This window comes from Chenopodium album, chromosome 15 (genome assembly GCF_948465745.1).
Source record: "Chenopodium album chromosome 15, dcCheAlbu1.1, whole genome shotgun sequence".
NCBI classification, from domain to species: domain Eukaryota; kingdom Viridiplantae; phylum Streptophyta; class Magnoliopsida; order Caryophyllales; family Amaranthaceae; genus Chenopodium; species Chenopodium album.
Window position 1 is genome coordinate 3840357 of NC_137848.1, and position 18361 is coordinate 3858717.

Here is an 18361-nt window from a genome sequence, read left to right on the forward strand (position 1 = left end):
GACCCCCACGGCTCCCACCAAATTACTTTAATGCAAAACTAGTGCTTCGATGATTAATACATGATAAGTCCATTCTACCTTATTATAGAAATAAATCAATAATAATAATAAATAATAATGTCATATTAGTCAGCTTTCAGTTATGCTTAAATGTATTTTAAACAGAAGGTTATTGTACTTTAATTAGCATATCATTGAAGGTAGTGTTTGGTACAATGATTAATTTATGCCAATTGCAAAGAGTGAATCATATATTTTGGAAGTGTCTATCTTGCTTCAGTAGAGGAAGGAATAATATAGCCGTTACATTTTGCTGTTTTCTATGGGAATCTTAAACTAAGCATTAATGAGTTGTTATGTTCTTCAAGCAAAAACGGTTCTAGATTAGTTCATATAAGGATTAACTACTCAAGGTTCAATTAAAAATTACATTTCGTTCACATAGATATAATTCGATGAATATAACACACTCTAGATGATAGGCAATAAGTACTCTATTCGGCGAAAAACAATTACTACTCCGTATACACAATAATGTTAACCCCTAGTATATGTTACACCTCAATTTTTACTTGAAATAATTACTTTTACTTATTAAAATTGATTTTTTTTTTTTTTTTACAATTTTATTTTATTAATTTACTATTGCATTTGTTCTTTACTATGGAGTTAAGTATTACTGATACTACATGAAGTAAAACTGATACTTTAAGTTGAAAAGAACGATACCTTTATTGTTTAAAGTAATATTCTTATACACTACATCCATCACATTTAGTTGTACGAGTAGTATTATCAAATTAAAGTAAAATCATAACATGTCAATTATTCTAAACAAAAAGAACTTCATCTCATCTCTATGTTTTACACCCTCAATATCCTAAATATAAAAATGCAATAGCATATAATAGTAGTATAGATTTATCATATAAGGATCCAAAGCCAAGCAACTGAAGCAAAGTAAACTAAGTGCACCACTCATTTTCTCAAGGAACAATGCTTTATTATTCTTGCTTTGAGGGTGTATTTATGAGTTTCAGTTAAATTTGAAAATTGAAACTATGAAGATTATCTTGATTATTAAAACTTGTTAAAAGGAGTCAAGATCCATATTTACAGGCAAACGAACTCATTGCACACACTTTTAGAACACATTATCCAAAAATTAAGGTTCTTGTGAGATTCATCAAGTATTCTTAAATTCATACTCCTAAATTCTTGCAACAATGAAAGAAAGAAAAATTATGAATACTAGTAGTGTACGTGTTTTACTTTTAAGAAAACTATTCATGCTCGCTTTCATTAAACTTAATGGAACGAATGAAGTATTTATTCAGTATCTTTTATAAAAAGGACAAAAGTGCAAGACGCCGCTTGTTTTATGAACTACATTTCAAATTCCACAGAAGCTGTGATGTGTGCAAGATTGTAGGGTACTAAGTTTTCTTTGGTTCTGCAAAATGTTATAAATGCAAATATTTTCAAATTTGATCTGTTACTGTTTTTAGAAAATGATCAGTTCACCAGCACATGTTTCACTGGAGTCCCTTGGAAGGGTTGTGCTATTGTGTTTTGTAAGACAAGGTATGGCCTATTATGTGAGGTGGTCGTGCCAAAAACAAGTAAGCAACACAAAAAATGCACCATCATTATAAGCTTAAAATCAGTGATAATTATTCTAGTACTTGGTACATTGTCTGTAGAAGAAGTCGATTTCCTGAGATACAAAGAGCCACCCAAACAGCAGAAAAGCCTAAACTCCATCAAATAATCTAATCTATTTCACAAAAGGAGCTATTAGTAATAACGTGGACCTGTATCGTAAACTCGACCACCAGGGGTCGGAACTCTAGTATCAGTTCCTTGGATTCTCCCACGTCCAAATGATTCATGACGCTCTCTGTATGAATCAAACTCTACCCTGCCACCAAACTGCCGACGAGGTTCACCAGGGGCCATATCTGGTGCTCCATATCCATGAGGACCATGATGACCCTGATTTATGTCAACGGGCCCACTGTTGTTCTGGTAGGGGGTCATGCCAGCAAGCTGGTATGTCTGTAAGCGTGCCTGGGACTCTCTTTGGAGAAGTTCTTCTCTCAGAGTGGCATGCTTAGCTCGAAGTGAAGATAACTTTTCTTGATATTGATTATTGATCTCAATGATTTTCTGAAACATCCACAAATTCAGCAGTCCATGACATAAAGATAGCAATAATAGTAGAACAAACAAGCAAAATTTGCCATATTATATGAACTTTTTTTTTTCTTTTTTAATTCCAAAAGTTCAATTAACAGACTTAGCGACTTACAGCATTGCCTTGTTTGAACGAGAACAGTAATTCTCATTTGCAAAATAAGAAGAGTAAAGGAAAGCAGATAATATCATCGAAGTGAACTCACTGGCATGGATAACATTTAAGTAAAGGTTTGGAAACTCTGATAATGATGTTTCCAAAGTACTATAGTAACCGCAAAGCCGCAAAGGAATGGAAACTAAAAAGTGTGTCCTTGGGGTACGCTAGAGGTTTCTTAATCCCCGCCAAGTTCCTTTGTCAGCTACTGAAGAAGTCATTAATATACTAATATACCAATGCAGCAGTATGCTACTTCATAGTGACATCAAATGAGCTCCAGAGGATGCTAACACAAATTGCACAAGTACGATCAGAATTTTATGAAGAGCTTAGTTGTCATAAAGCAGGTCAAAAGTAATACAAAACAATTATTGTCCGAAGTTGAGCAAATGAATTTTCAGGGCAGAGAATTTTGCATTTAGTAGAAGAGATAAGCAGAATGAAGACCAAAGATGAGCTTCCAGAAAATATGTTAGCATGTGAAGAATTCATGTTATGCTAAGTGTATGTCCAATGTTCTCTTAGGTGTTCTGAACTTCTGATAAAAGAGAAATAAAATACTCTCAGTTTTATTCTTGGAGTACGGAAGATAAACAGATTAAACTTCTATTTAGGCATTAAAAAAAACAAAAAAAACAGTTGTATGTGGTGGTCTCCATGATAACTAAAAAAGATTGACAACACACAGTGACACAGTTACTTTCTCCTAAACAACATCCAACAGACAATGACAGCAAGCAGTTGCATAAATGGACATATTTTCTCAGCATTTAGCATAGCAGCAGAGTCCATAATTTCCGAGCACGTCCAATAATTATTTGGAAATATTCCAAGACTTCTTCAACCAAAAATTAAAAGGGTTCCAATAATAGGATTACTGTGTATTATTCATATTCCATATTGATTCACCTGCTAGTGTACAGAAAGATTCAAAATAGCAACAGTAAACTCACCTCTCTGTGTCTAGCAGTTTCAGCATCCTCTGCGTCATTCTGTTCTTTTATAAATTTCATAATATCGCTATGGAACTTTTGGTCAAGCCTTTCCAAAGTCTGTGGAACTGGATTGTCTTCATATCCAACTTCCATATCTTGTTCCTGGGGGTGGACTCTTTGCTCTTGATTTGAGCTCAGTTTTGTGTCTGGCATCTGATTAGGATAGAATGATCTGCCTGCATTCCCCCCTCGTCCTGGAAATGAAAAGTATAATATAGTATCAGATTTAAACAGCTTGAACTTGAACCACAAAGGCAACTGATCATAACAAGGATGAACATTAGAAATACAGCTAGCGAGGTCAATTAAGAGATATTAGAAGAGAAAAGGGAAGGGAATAATAGGGGAAAAGAAATATGAAAGGCAGTAAAGGGAATCTACTTGGCCAACCAAGCATTTGATATTGAGTATTAACTTCTCTCAATCACCTATTACAAAACACAGGTTTAACGCCTAACTCGGTACTCAATATGTGAAAGCAAATCAAGCAGGCCTGAAAATTTAATGAAGCTGTGTATGTTAAGAGATTTTTACTTAGGCAATAATTCTCTCCATTCTCAGTATCAACCTCCAAACTTACCTAGCATGAAAGGAAAATAGTCAGATACTTGAATTTTGTGATTTATTACACAAAAATTACCATGCAAAAAAAGTAACAAGCTTCCAATTATATGGTTTTCCTTTCCTAAGCACCTGGCAAATACCATATTCAATTGAGTACTTAACGTCTTTACCTACCTTTTAACTAAATTCATGTTATTGAGGACTGTCAGTAACTTAGTCATGCAACGAGCTTAGTCAAGAAAGAGCCTGCAAACAACCTCAATGCAATATTGCAAACAACCTCAATGCAATATTGCCAAACAACCAGAAACTGTATCAGATACAGGAATTCACAGCTTTGTGCAGTCTTTTAATTCCTCAAAAATGGCTGATACAATTGCAAGGAAGCAGTGGCAGCTTGAAAGGCTACTTGAAGTACAACTTGTTTTCTAATATTTATAACTATCTTCAACAATAATTCCAGATGCCCATCAATCTAGCTGTCTAGCATGAGCTCAGTGGATTTATTCTGAGATTCTGACAAGTCTCCTAAACAGAATACAAGGCTGGGGAGTATATATTTAAGTAATTAAGTATGGTGATAAGGTGGTTGATATTAGTACCATCCTGTGAGCATGTGGATATCATGTTTGGAATGCCTAATGGCAAGTCCAATTTTGTTTCAAGTGTCTTGTAGATGGGAACAAAATAGCATTGTGCACTAAGCTTTATGCATTTGCAAAATACAACATGATCACATTTAGAGAGTATTAAACCCAAGACAATTTTTGTTTGGAGCTGGGCCCACGTACAACAGGTACACAATTTGGTATGAGGGGTATAGATAGTAAGAAAACTAAGAATATAGGTAATGACATAAGAAATTAATCATACATAATAGAATGTGGTGACCCCAGATAATCACAAAGTAATTACAAGGCTTGCTAGAGGGAATAATAATTATGTGCAAAATTTTTGAGACACCTTTGGAGAGCCCTTACCAAATATACTTCAAAACAGGGAAAATTTTAAATTGGATCCACCGTCTAAATAGCCAAGATGAACAAAATGGACCCAAATAACCATGGGAAGCTACTTAAGGGTCAAGGAGACTTCTATTGGATTACTATTTGAGCTGTACACTAGTGTCAAGCGGATCTCCTATGCATGATTTGTACCATATTATCGGAAAAATCAATCTATATTAGGCGTTAAGTACAACCCAACCCTGTGGGTACTTGAGCAAACCAACAGTACTTCCTCCAATTTTTACTGTAATCTTTCACTGCTCCCCAAATAAATTCTCATGGATGTTAGTTATATAACTTTTGATATGAGCTAAATTTATGCTAGTGAGTGAGATTTCTGCTCATTGCTGTCATTTCCGTATAACATATGACAAGTCTAGATCGAAGCCAATTCCTGCAGACTCGTGGGGTGATATGACTATATGAGTCTGATACTAAACAGTAAACATCTATGTCAAAGGAACCACAGTGGAAAGTTGCTAGGAAGTCTAGAAAATTATCACACAATGTTTTCCAAGGGTTTGAGACTAGTCCTCTCAACACAACTAGCCTTAACTAGGGCAATCAATCTTGAATCCCGCTGGAAATTATGCAAGCCAACAATAATTTCAACTCACTTATGTAGAGATTCTATCAGTCGTAGGATGTTAATGGCATGAACTACAGCTTCACTCAACCAACCAAACAGCTTCCTTACAACTTTCCACTTTCCACCAATCTCCAACATCACTATCTTGAGCACAAACTATCGATTTCGTAGTTAGTCCAAGAATTGGCTGGTCAAATACTCATTTATCTCCTATACGGCTATACCCATGAGCAAACTACTAGTCTCATATGTGTGAAGTGTTCAAAATTGGCCCAATGAATGGCGATTCATACTGGTCTCACATGGGAGTATGCGTTTAAATTTTCTATGGATGAAGTCACACAAGGTGACAATTCACCCAATGATGAATTGTCGATCTTGCAAATCCAAGATTATTGAAAGGGTGATATTACCAATATCTCATCATCAATGAAAATACATACTGTATAATCATCTTATCTCAAAATTATGTATCCCTAGCTTTATTAGAGACAGAATAGGAGGTCTATGCTTAACATTTTTAAGATCCAAAATGATTGTAAGTAAGAAGTCTTACGCAAGCCAAAAATGAAAAAAAAAAAAAAAAAAAACAGCTGAGGTTGTTACATTTACAGATGTCTAATTGAATAGAAAACTCATAACTTAAATCAGAATTTGGTACTGGAAAATAGAAAGATTTACATATTGTTTGGATATAAGGAAATGGAGAGAAAGGGAGGGAAGGAAAAGAAGGGGAGCAAATCCCTTTGTTTGGATAAAGAGTTGTAGGAAGGAAGGAAAGGGGGACGGAGGGATCCACTATTCCACTTTCCCTCCCTCTTCAACTAATATTATCTCACCAAAAATGGAGAGATTTGGAGGGAAATGGAGCTCCATGTCCTTCCTCCCTTTTCTCCTTTTTCCATCCCCTTCCTTTCTCTTCCAAGTTGCTAAAACATATACAAGCAAGGGAAGAAAGAGAAAGGGAGGGTATAGGTGAGCTCCATTTTCCCTTCAAATCACTCCAGTTTTGGAGGGATTATGCTTATTAAAGATAGAGATAATGGACCCTTCCCTCTTATTCTCCTTCCTTCCCCTAATCCTTTACCCAAACAAGAGAAATTGTTCCCCTCCCTTTTTCTTCTCTTCCGTCCTATCATTTCCTTGTATCCAAACAAAGTGTTAAAGCCTTACACATAAAATTAAAACTTGCAATAACTTAGACGAAAAAAGGACCCACCAGCACTGTAGAGTTGAGGTGACATTTGCTGTGCATCTCTTTCCCACCGCCACTGACCTTCTTCTTTCTTTGAAGTATATTGACGCTCATCCTCAGTTGGAAACGAATCAGGTCTCCCGGAATAATTATTTACCATTGAATTTTGATGCATCCTCTGGCGAGACAAGTTATGCATTTGAGATGAACATCAAGGAGAGATACAAGATTTTTGAATTGGTAATAAGTTAGAAACTTTAGAATGAAATGGAGTAACATATTGTCTAATATTTTCAATTATATAGCTTAAACATGTGCAAAGAGTGAAATGTTTTAGTACTTTAATCTTCTTCAACCTATAACTACAATATTTACAAAGATTGTGTTGTTTGTCATTGACTTTGGTTTCTTTAATTTAGGTGCATCATTCATCATTTCCTAATTCAATGGATGGAACATTTATTCTTAAGTTTATCATCATTCATAAAGTGATCATGAAATAGGAAAATAACATGTGTTCGAGCACAGGAGCACAAGAACAAACTCTACATAAATCGACAATATAAATCTAGCACACAATCCGCTATACCAACAATCATAAGTTCATAACTACAATTCAACACGAATTTCACAATTGCAATGATATAACCACGATTTTCACAAATTCACACTAGCACAAAAACAATTCTAAAATCATCACCATTAACCAATTCAATCAACAACCATTTCACTCCTGAGCTAACCAAGTCATTAATTCGTCTAATTCACTTAAAATCCAACCAAACATCACAACCCACTAAAAATTAAAGGTTGCTAATTACTGCAAAAGATCAAACCAAATTTAATCTAATAAACTTAAAATTCAAAGATCCTACTTAACAATTACAAAACCCAACTCAAAAATTGAACAAATTAAGCTAATAATCAACCCTTAATTCCTCAATAATTTCAGAGCTCAACCTCATAATACCAACAAAGAAATTAACAAGTTTCAGAAACATGTCAGTAATATTGGGGAAAAAAAAAATGAAATTTTGCAAGAAAGAGAAGATACCCAACAGATATATTGGCACTATAATTTGTGTTGCTGTTCCTAAATTCGTCGTCCACCCTCTGAGTTCAGTATTTGTTCTGAAATTACTGCAATTTGCAATTATCTCCCATTAAAAAGGGTTTTATGAAACCCAATTGATTTCCCCAAGTTTGATAATCTTGTAATATCTCTTTCCCGTCATTTCTTAGTTATTGTGAAAACTCGTGGCATATTGCAATGTACTTCTTCCGTTTTCTTTTAAATGCAACACGCTTTTTTGGCATGTTTTTGGAGAAATGAGTAACTTTATCATTTGGTCGTGTTTAGAGAAAAGCTGAAAGCTAAAGTTGATTGCGTTTGCTGATTTTCATTAGCTGATTGTATTAACTGATTTGACTAAGTTATTTTATTAGTTTATTGTAGAAAAGTGTTTGGCAAATAGCTGATTGTTTAAAGCTGATTAATTGTGTGAAATGACCAATAAGCTAACTGTAGGGTAGGTAGTTCATATAAAAATTTTAATTAAATGGGGATATAAGTGTCATTTCACCATAAGAATTGAATAAGCTAATTGAAAAAGCTCTTAAAATGAGCTTTTTGAAAAAAAAGTTTATGTAGTGGAATAAGCTATTTAAATAAACTTCCCACCAAACACCTTGAATTAGCTTATTTAATACTTCCTCTGTTCTTTTTTACTTGACCTGTTTCTTTTATCACGATTGCCAATGCAAAACTTTAATGATCAATAATTTTAATTCTTCATAAGTAAAAATTATAAAAGTTATATATTATGATAGTACTTATTGAGACGAATTCAAAAAGATCCGACATGTATGTTTTTCCTAACATATTATTTACAAAAGACGGTCAAAGGAGGAGTGGTGAATAGTATAAAAGTCAAAGCGGGTCAAGTAAAAAAGAACTGAGGAAGTAGTCAATAAGCTAATGTTGGTCAAATAAGCTAATTTTGCTCAAATAAACTAGTTACCAAACAAAAATAACTTGAAAATCGAGATTAAAGAAGGGTTAGATACTACAGGTCTGTTCACCTTATTTCAAACATAATAAGCTCAAATAAGTTTAGTTCAAGAAAAATAAGTTATGATAAGGGTTACTCAACTTCAAATTACAACTAAAATAAATTTTAAAAAAAAAAGTTTTAATGAGGTCTAATAAGTTAAGTGAAAATTAAGTAAATGGAACACACCCTATATCTATTTTAATATTGAATTACTATAACTAAAAATAATAATTTCTCGGTAAATGAGCCTCACTAGTAGGAATAAATTCAAATATATAAAAAAAAAACCAAGTGAACATAACACACCCATAGTCCATGAGTGTTATATTGATGTCAATAAATGCAACACACCAAAATTGGTGTTATTGGACGTAATTTTGTTTTTAAATCTCACCTAAAAAGCTAAAACTACGTGTTATAATAAGTGTAAAAACTAATTTGAGATGGAAGGAGTATCTAATTTAACCCGATTATCACTCATGAATCCTGAATAGTTTCGCTTCTGTATTAAGACAATTACACATCAGATTTGGTTCATATTTTTGAAAAAAAAGCATGTCAAACTTCTACTCTACACAAAATTTTCACTAAAATGTTTTTTGGTGTCAACAAAACAGCAAAAGGTCATACCCATTGACAGAACAACAAGCACAAGTATATTTATCTGTATGAGAGTTTATCTTCCAACCAAAGATTCCAGGAGAAATGGTGAAGCTAGAAACATCATTCTAGCAACTAACTTGGTCTTCCAAGGGAAAAAGAAATCAGCAAATCATCAAACGTCGAGCCATTGCTAATATTTTCCAAGGGTTAACAAAGAAGGTTAAATGAAGGCATGTCTTCAATGCCTAATACTTCATCCATCAGAAGTTCCTTCTCTAATTGTGCTCTCGTTAACTTAAGGACATCCTGCAACACATCATAAGAAAATCAGTATGTAGTGTGAGAGATTGAGAGAGGTAGCAACGGGGGAAAAAAAGATGGGATGTCTCCTTACGTTGAACTCCATGTACGTAGCATTCTTCTCTAGCCATTGCTTATCCATAACCACAAAGGCTACACTATAAAGCAAATCAAAGGCCCATTCATTTTCTGGAAATTACAGCAGAAATTTCTAATTAGGATAAGCCATGCCATTGTAATTAATTCTAGAACTCAATGAGACACACTCTAAATGGAAATGCTATGCATAGAGTTGGCCAGTGATCAGCTAGTGGGTGTTGAACTGTGACTGATCAACAATACAGCCTCTCTGATCCGATTTTGGTGGAACAGATTCATTAGAATATAAAATATCTAAATTGAGACGTGCTATCCGTTATGAACCAAGTTGTTGGGATGACCTGCTGCCTAATCAGATCACCGGTCAACACAAGAGTCACGGAATAACTAAAGAAGAGAATTAATAGAGTTGTCCTAGTAGGTGAAAAAAATCAGTTACCTGATAACATCTGCAAGAAAACAGCTCTAACAAAAGATCTCCCTTTCACTGTATTAATAGAATGATAATATAAGTCATCAAAAACTTAAGATGCAAAAAAAAATGATTTTATTAAACTGAGGAGCAAGTAGAGCACACCAGCTTGGTTATGGCAAACATCAAACCTAAATACAAGGTAACATTAATTGCTACTTACAAGCATCTAGATCAAGCATTTGTATGAGCATAAATGTTATATTTACTCCAGCAACAGCAAAGGGATATTCCCATGTTGCACGTTTTCCATCTTGTTTCTTCACTAAATGCTGGAAAGATGTCTGCAACAAAAAAATAGATGATGCTGAAACTATAGAGAGTCAAAATAAGGAGATGAGCAGTCTGGAAAAGAGGCAAAACAAAGCACATAAATCCTCTATTAACATTCCTATAACATTATTAAAAATCCAAAATTCTGTGATCCAAAGTAAATGGCACAAAAGATATACTTTTTCTCGTCACCAACTCTTATCAGTTTTCAGTAATCGTCATTTTCTACTTTGGTATACACAGAACTCCCTGAATTGTTCAATAGATTTAGGCCTTGCTTGGAATGAAGGTAATATATTAAGGGGGTAATAAAAGTCAAACTAGAAAAAAGAAAAGTAATTAGAGATGTAGGAGACAAGATGTTTACAAATGAAATAAGGTAGTAGTGCCATGAGGAAAAGAGAGAGATGGAACCCTCATAATGACGGTAATAGTTACCCACCCTCCCCCTAGTGTAACTATTAACCCTAAAATGAGGGTACTAATTCTTCTTTCTTCACTTCATACCACACAATAACTACATAATTTTCCTTACAATCACACCATCATTATCTCTTCCTTCCCTATATTCACTTTCATTTTGCTTAATTTGACTTTTATTACCCTAGTAATACATCTCCCCCAATCCAAGCATGCCCTTAAACTAGATGGACCCACTAAAAAATCGCTCTCATTTTTTAAATCATCTTAATAAATATCAGACAAGAGTCTTACAGAAAATGTCTTGGCAAAGAACAGCAAGTTCTCCAAAGAGATAAAGCCAGCTCCTCTGCTCAATAGTAAGATAGACAAGATCAAATTACAAAAAAGACGAAAAGGATACATATGAAAGGGCCAGAATAAGGCTGGCAAGTGAGAAACCTGAAATCTGTTGAGGGATCCCTTCCCTGCCATCCCATTTCTTTCCATTGCTCCGATATTAAACCATGGAGCTGTTGATCAGGATATGTAGCATACCACAAAGCCTTAAGAGCTTCCTGTCAATACAATATCATTTATACAGCATAGAAAGAAGAACAAATTATGAGTATTTAGCAGCAAGTCTCACATTTCACAACCCCATAGGGTCATAAATTGTGAGCTTTCTCATAGCATGATAAGACACAATATTTCTTACCAAATAAGTATACTCTATCAATAGGTGTGTACCTGGTGGTCTGACCTTGAGGGATCAAAGTAAATCTTCATGCGATGCTTTAACCTATTAAGTCTTTGTTCCTGTTTCAAGAAAGAGCATACTCTCAACAGTCAACACCAATTTAAAGCAGAGCCTTAGTGAGCAGTTGGTATATCCATGTCTAGCACTCTAGCATCTTGCAAAAATAACGAAGACTATCATAATATGCAAGGTACTACCAACCCCCTTCCACCTCCCTCGGACCAAAAAACAATAAATATAGGATAATAGAAAGAAGCTTCATACTTAGAAACAACAAACTTTTTAGAAAAATCTTGGAAAATCTGCCATGTACAAGCCTAAATAATATGCAAGGTATGCTTGTCATTTTGTCAAACATATAACAGAATGGATGAAAGGAGCTGAAATCAACCTAATAATGTATGAAATATCTTCCCTGCCTCAGCCCAATTTTCATTTTATTAAAGAAAATCCTGCCCAATCTGCCGTATTCCTCTATGCAGTACAGATTTTACCTGCAAGGGTGTCAAGGTAATGCAAATACGTTCATAGACCCCCTTCCTCTTGAAGCAGTAACAGGTAAGGCCTTTACCTATCCATGTTGTTGTTCCGCAAGTTACATCATCTGCCCAAGAGAAGTACAACTTTACATCTTGAATTGTTTACAGGAGAATAAACACCTCTGATTAATATGCAGAGCTAATAATATAACAAACATTTAAATTTCAAAAACACTGTTCAAAATGTCATGTAATTTAAAGGGTCAAACTTAAGTTTTTGACCAAATAGTTTCTTAAACCAAAAAGAAAGGAAAAGTAGCACATAACTATACACACTTGAAGTTGAGTGTGGTGGATTTCAGAATATCACATAAAATATACACAAATATTATGGGTTTTACAATGCCTCAATCCTAGGATTGAAATAGCATATCATCACATATATTGCAATTGTGAAGCTAAAAAACCAATAAATATGCCATCTCTATTAAACCATTGTTTTTTCATGCAACTTTTGCTTTATATAACAGCATACTTCTGATTTATATAGCAAATGATCTCCACATTCGCAGTTGATACAAAAGAGAAAATTGTGAAATCCTTCTTTCAAATCATGATTCCTATGGTTTGGGGTGAAGATGAGCAAAACCCCCAAAGATAAATGCGCATACATAGAGACATGTTGTCAGGAAAACTACATAAGAGCACTAGTTCATAACTAGATCGAGTTCCTAAATCATTCTTTAGTTATAGTGGTAGTGGAGGCGAAATCAGCAAATCAACAAGCTACGCCAAAGTCATGCCATCATCACCAAGTCCACCTTATTGAACTCACAAATGATTAAGGTACTAATCATGAGTTTTCAAAACATGTTTTAAAATCTTAATCAGCTCCTACAACTTCAAACACCAACTTTGATATGGGTGGACTTAATCTCCCAATTCCCAAAGCTACTACCACGGCACCTAATACGGATTCAACAACCAACCACTCGAATTCAACCAAGTATGCATTCCTAGGGTGACTACCAATTTAATTGAATTTACATATCTCATTTGGTTAATAGCAACAAATGTGGTACAAATCCAATAGCAATTATGCTAAATCAGGATTAAAATGCAATAAAAATGCATAATTCCTACGTGAACTAGATTGATTAATCTCACAGTATGATATTGGATGAATTCTTGTAAAAATACAATCCACTGTAATCCATAATACACAATGCCAACCAAGCATTAAAAAAAACTACCATTTCTTGCAAATTTCAACTTAACAGCATCAAATTCCTCAACTTTCATCCTTTAATGAAGGTATTGTCTTTACAATTTAATACTCCAAAATCCATTAAAATAAAATGATAATAACGGAATACAAACACCATCATATCAACCATTGATCCTTAACTTCAATAAAAACTGCCTCATTTCACACCCAACAAAAAAACCCATCAATTACAAGATGATTAAAATTGAAAGATGAGAAATTTCCAAGAAATACCCCAGAAAAAAGAGTCATTTTTTAAATGCATTTACACTATAGAATCAAAACAATGAAATTTTGAGAGAGAGTGAGAATAGTACGAGAATTGACATTGCAGGGATTTCCATGATTGTTTCTGTGAGCGCCCATTGTTGGTAATTCCAAATAACTGAAACTCTTAAGTCGTCACTCTCTTGAGTGTTCAATGAATAAATTGGTTCAATTATTCTGGTCGTCGTTTTATGAACCAGTCTAACTTCTTGATGGTTTTGTTTCATTAATACGAGTACTAAACGGAGTACTAATTATGGACTAAGCTGCTAAGCGAAGTAGGTCGGGTTGACTTGTACGGGATTTTAATTCCAGTTCAATTCATTTTCTAATTTCCTTCTCTCATAAGCAGTTCCGTTCAGGTCAGTAAATCAGAACAGGCCCGGATAATAAGAAACACTTGATGTGTGACTTATGCATTAGTTTTCGTTATTACTAACATTCTTTGATACGTGCTTTTGTCATTAATTCTTAAACATATACCAAAATGCATTAAAAAAACATATACCAAATTATTATAAAAATGTAATACAAAGTACGTATTATATATTGCTAAAGAGTTGTATGTATGAGGATCGTAATTTTAAATAAGCGAAACTAATTTACACATAAATATCTTAATATCCGGCACAAAACAAAACACTTTTCCCCTATCTATTTAATCACTTACTACCTTCGTTTTTAAATACTTGCTCCATTTCTCCATGCGCGAAATTTTAGGAGAAAATGGATAAAGCATTAAAATATAGAGGTAGTGGGGTAGCAGAAGAATAAAAAATTGTAAAAAACAAAAGTAGTAGAGAGAATTGGAGGAGAGAGCATGTGAAATTAATAAAATATAGTTTATGTTGGGTCCACTAGGTGAGAGAAATGAATTAAATATTGTAAAAGATTTTCAAATAAGGAAATAAAATAAGTATTTAAAAACGGTCGAAAAAGAAAAGTGAAGCAAGTATTTAAAAACGGAGGGAGTACTTCGTAAATGCCTTGAGCATGTTAGTTACTGACTTACTACTGTACGTACTACTTCGTATTAAATAATGATTTGAGCAAGTAAGCAGGTTGGTCCAAAACAACCACCACCCATCCAAAATGTATGGTATGCCAAAAACAATACAAGACTTATTATTTAATTGAAACTTGAGCTAATCCATTCAAGATTTGAAGTCAACTAAAAAGACAACAATGTGCAAGACAAATTTTTAGCAGGAATCAGTGTCCCTCCAAATCAGACACAAAGTCTAACAACACAGTTAGGGTGACATCTTAACCATTGGATTCTTATTATGCCCCATATTACCAATTTGTATATTTTTAAATTAACCGTCTTAGTTAATTACTTGTAGATGTCATACTAGATAGTAGATAGAGAGTAAATAAGAGTCGATTCCACGTATAAAAAAAATGTTAAATATTTTATCCGCTTCATAATAATTAACACATTTGACTTTTTTTTTTTTTTTTTTTTATAATTTTAATCATTTTTTTTTTTAAAAATTTTGCTATTATATAAAATAAAGAATTAATAATTAAGTTGTTAGATTTATCTTAATAAATGTACCACACATATTATTAGAATATCAACTGCTTAGTGCTTCTCCAACTTTGAGGAGTTTCAGCAACACTTCATGATAGTTCTTGTAGTGAAAATACTCCTTTAATCTTAATACTTAGACTCGGTCCTTATTGTTTACCCTTTCTTCTCCATTAACATGGTCAAACTTTACTGGGATAACTAGATACAGGATGCTATATTTGTGTACTTAGAGCAGCAATTGGCGCTCCTCATGATCAACCCATCCATGTTGGCCTTAATTAGTCCTTAAATTCGAAATATCCGGAGGCCTCACAGGTCATGTCACTAGTATGTAGGTGGCATAGTTGTAAGGCTGGTCCAGCCTCATGCCATAGATTAGTTACTCGCGTATACTAAGTTTATTACAGCTGATATATGCTCTTCCAGACACTCATTCAGGCATCAAAGGGTATTCTTTAACTCGTCCGATCTAGCGGATTAGGTCATATATTGGGCCCTTTCAGTCTTTCACCCACCTGCAACCCGCGTAACTGTATACATGCATGCTGATCAAATTATTTGATGAAATCAGTAGTATTAGTTCACCATTACAAGGAATAGAGGCAGTTGAAACAGCTCTCAAAATCTTTATACAAAACAATTCTGACTGCTGGTTTCAGTCTTTTAGAACTGAACCTTAAATGCTTTCCTAATGTTAGCACTTAGCAGGGAGCTTATTCCATTTGAATCACGTTTTGTGACCATACTTACACATAAGTAATTAAGTACATACCGATACAGACTTGCAGAAATAAACTCATCACTGTTACACTCAAAGATCAGAAAATCTGATTTATATTATCAACGCAGAAAGAAAGTGTTCACCATATCACTCCTAGCTAATTCTTTCTCCTGCAGAGAGTAACGCCGTCTCCAATTGATATGAGGGCAGATTCAACTCGAGGATCACTTGCAAGGAAGCTATTCAATTCCTTCGTATCCCTGCGAATACTTTGTCTAAAAGACTTGTTTTCCTGATCACCATCTTCGAAAAACTCAACATCCTCAGAATATGCAACGGAACCAAACCAAAGGGTGTTGTCATAGGCAATGGCTCCTCCAACTTTGACGAGTTTCAACAACACTTCATGGTAGTTCTTGTAGTTTTTCTTATCAGCATCCACAAATGCAAAATCAAATGTCCCTTCTTCACCCTGCATATTTAGATACATCTTTAAATTTGTTCACATTCTTAATCATTTAAAATAAGATGAAATGATTTCCAATTCTAAAAATGGGATCGTACATTGTTTAGGAGATCATTCAAGATTTGCACAGCAGTTCCCTCAACAAAATCAATCTTATGCTCAACTCCTGCCTTCTTAATAAAAGGTAATCCAACCTCATAGGCTTCTCTGTTTACGTCAATGGCTATAACCTGCAACAATGATGCTTATATGTTTATATCAATTAGTTCTTAGCTGGAAGGAAATTATATCACCAAAATGATATACCTTGCCATCATCAGGGAGAGCAAGGGCTGTGGAAAGAAGCGAGTAGCCAGTAAAAACACCGATCTCCAATGCCCTTTTGGCATTCATGAGTTTTAACATGATTGATAGAAGTTGTGCTTCATCAGCAGGAACGTTCATTGTGTACCTAGAAAACAGAGAAATTACGCACCCTTAAATTTTAACATAAATTTTAACATGATTGATAGAAGTTGTGCTTATACATGTTAGATTAAAGATGATAAAAGCTAGGTGAAAGAGCGAGTCAGCTAAGAGAAGCATGCATCTTGAATAGCTTGAAGTTAGTATATGTTACTGATGTAACCATTGCATACAACTGAGGAACCACACTCCATGTTACAACAAGAAGAATCACAAAGAGAACTTCTAAAACATAATAAGGTTCAAATTGATATACTAAGCAAGTAAGCAATCCCTAAGCATCAATCAACAAGGCTCAAAATGATGGAAAATGTCAGCAATAAGTGTGTGGCATTCGAAAGATAAGTGCTACTCCCTCCGTTTCAGAATGATGTTCCTGTTAAGTAAATCGATACAAATTTTTACCCATCTTTGACCGTAAATATCTTTAAGCTCACAATAGCAAAAATTATAAAAGTTAGATATCTACTCACCAAGGGTTACATCTTACATGAGCCTATTTGTTTCTTTAAGCACTTCTCACATACATAAGCCATTTGATCTAATTCATATGATTGTTGCGAACTTACATAATGTGACGACTGGTAGGGAATTTCTAAGAATTCTAACCATTGTTGATAATTACACAAGGGTTACATCTTACATGAACCTATTTGTTTCATTACTTACAACTACACGAGTATCCTCAATTCTTTCCCTATGTAAACTCTTTGAAACTCATCATGAAACTTAAAAACCATGTAATCTGTTAGGATTATTAAGGAGGCATTAAACCAATGATTTCAGATATTAGACTAATTAACATAACATATGAGATATGATCAGACTAGACGTGGCAACAAAATTAAAACCTTGACAAATTAAATTAAATTCATCAATATTTAGCCAAGGGAGGGAGTGACTAGTGAATGTATCAAGAACCTAAATTACAACTAAAAAAAACATTCTTTTATACTTGAAGCAAAATTAAATTTCAGATTCATCCACAAATCACTACTACTATTTTTTTTTTTTTTTTTTTTTTTTTTTAAGGAAACAAGTCACTACTACTTGACATTATATAAGTGTTACTACTCCCTTCTGTTCTGTTGTTCCTGTTGTCGGACAAAAAGATTCCAAATACGAACAACAAAAAACGAACGGAGAGAGTATATCATATCGAGTTTTGACTTTTGAAGAGAGGCAAAAGAAAATGCAGTACATACAAATGGGGATATTTTTCAACAGTAGCATGTCGAATTTCCTTGAGTTGTTCATGCTCATTAGGGTATGCACTGGTTTCCAATATATACTGCAAAAAAATAAAAAAAATAAAAAAAATTCTTGAAAAATTATTGTATTCCCATCGATTAATTAAAAACAAAATAATAAATAAGGATTGGCAAACCTGAAGAAGTTCTGGGCTATTAAGGATGTTTTTGGGCTTATCGATTGAGTGATTTGAATTCATGAAAACCTTGCTGCTCTAGCAACTTAATTATTGCTGGTTTTTT

At 34.0% G+C, this 18361-nt stretch overlaps 3 protein-coding genes across 5 annotated transcripts; all 3 read right to left on the reverse strand.

Moving 5' to 3' along the window:
* Window positions 1-1623: 1623 nt before the first annotated feature.
* LOC145581623 (uncharacterized) lies at window positions 1624-7926 on the reverse strand. 2 transcript variants are annotated; one of them, XM_081638639.1, is made up of 4 exons: window positions 7766-7926; window positions 6731-6884; window positions 3310-3545; window positions 1624-2169 (listed from the first exon to the last, which is right to left on the reverse strand). In XM_081638639.1, exons 2-4 carry the CDS (start codon window positions 6879-6881, stop codon window positions 1798-1800), a joined length of 759 nt encoding a protein of 252 aa, XP_081494765.1. In that variant the 5' UTR covers window positions 6882-6884; window positions 7766-7926; the 3' UTR covers window positions 1624-1797. The 2 variants fall into 2 exon arrangements, with proteins under 2 accessions (XP_081494765.1, XP_081494764.1); XM_081638638.1 differs by having other exon boundaries at window positions 7761-7926.
* A 1387-nt stretch (window positions 7927-9313) lies between these two features.
* Window positions 9314-13869, reverse strand: LOC145581624 (uncharacterized). The gene is made up of 9 exons (XM_081638640.1): window positions 13730-13869; window positions 12161-12270; window positions 11657-11725; window positions 11369-11484; window positions 11222-11276; window positions 10398-10518; window positions 10202-10249; window positions 9758-9852; window positions 9314-9669 (listed from the first exon to the last, which is right to left on the reverse strand). Exons 1-9 carry the CDS (start codon window positions 13776-13778, stop codon window positions 9571-9573), a joined length of 762 nt encoding a protein of 253 aa, XP_081494766.1. The 5' UTR covers window positions 13779-13869; the 3' UTR covers window positions 9314-9570.
* Window positions 13870-16043: 2174 nt separating this feature from the next.
* On the reverse strand, window positions 16044-18361 carry LOC145581625 (flavonoid 3',5'-methyltransferase-like). 2 transcript variants are annotated; one of them, XM_081638642.1, is made up of 6 exons: window positions 18256-18361; window positions 18074-18159; window positions 16710-16854; window positions 16502-16633; window positions 16285-16409; window positions 16044-16197 (listed from the first exon to the last, which is right to left on the reverse strand). In XM_081638642.1, the coding sequence occupies exons 1-6, from the start codon at window positions 18316-18318 to the stop codon at window positions 16095-16097; spliced, it is 654 nt and encodes a 217-aa protein (XP_081494768.1). In that variant the 5' UTR covers window positions 18319-18361; the 3' UTR covers window positions 16044-16094. The 2 variants fall into 2 exon arrangements, with proteins under 2 accessions (XP_081494768.1, XP_081494767.1); XM_081638641.1 differs by having other exon boundaries at window positions 16044-16409.

What these genes read in the sequence shown, in the direction of transcription:
- LOC145581623 (XM_081638639.1), bottom strand. Translation starts at nt 6,881, where the DNA reads ATGCATCAAAATTCAATGGTAAATAATTATTCCGGGAGACCTGATTCG. An exon ending in ACCTCAACTCTACAGTGCTG is followed by an intron (nt 3,546 to 6,730) that starts GTGGGTCCTTTT and finishes TTTCATTTCCAG; the next exon opens with GACGAGGGGGGAATGCAGGC. An exon ending in AAACTGCTAGACACAGAGAG is followed by an intron (nt 2,170 to 3,309) that starts GTGAGTTTACTG and finishes TGGATGTTTCAG; the next exon opens with AAAATCATTGAGATCAATAA.
- LOC145581624 (XM_081638640.1), bottom strand. Translation starts at nt 13,778, where the DNA reads ATGGGCGCTCACAGAAACAATCATGGAAATCCCTGCAATGTCAATTCT. An exon ending in GATCCCTCAACAGATTTCAG is followed by an intron (nt 11,277 to 11,368) that starts GTTTCTCACTTG and finishes ACTATTGAGCAG; the next exon opens with AGGAGCTGGCTTTATCTCTT. An exon ending in TTTCTTGCAGATGTTATCAG is followed by an intron (nt 9,853 to 10,201) that starts GTAACTGATTTT and finishes TGTAATTTCCAG; the next exon opens with AAAATGAATGGGCCTTTGAT.
- LOC145581625 (XM_081638641.1), bottom strand. Translation starts at nt 18,318, where the DNA reads ATGAATTCAAATCACTCAATCGATAAGCCCAAAAACATCCTTAATAGC. An exon ending in ATAGCCCAGAACTTCTTCAG is followed by an intron (nt 18,160 to 18,255) that starts GTTTGCCAATCC and finishes ATTTTTTTGCAG; the next exon opens with TATATATTGGAAACCAGTGC. An exon ending in GTTGAAAAATATCCCCATTT is followed by an intron (nt 16,855 to 18,073) that starts GTATGTACTGCA and finishes TCTGTTTTCTAG; the next exon opens with GTACACAATGAACGTTCCTG.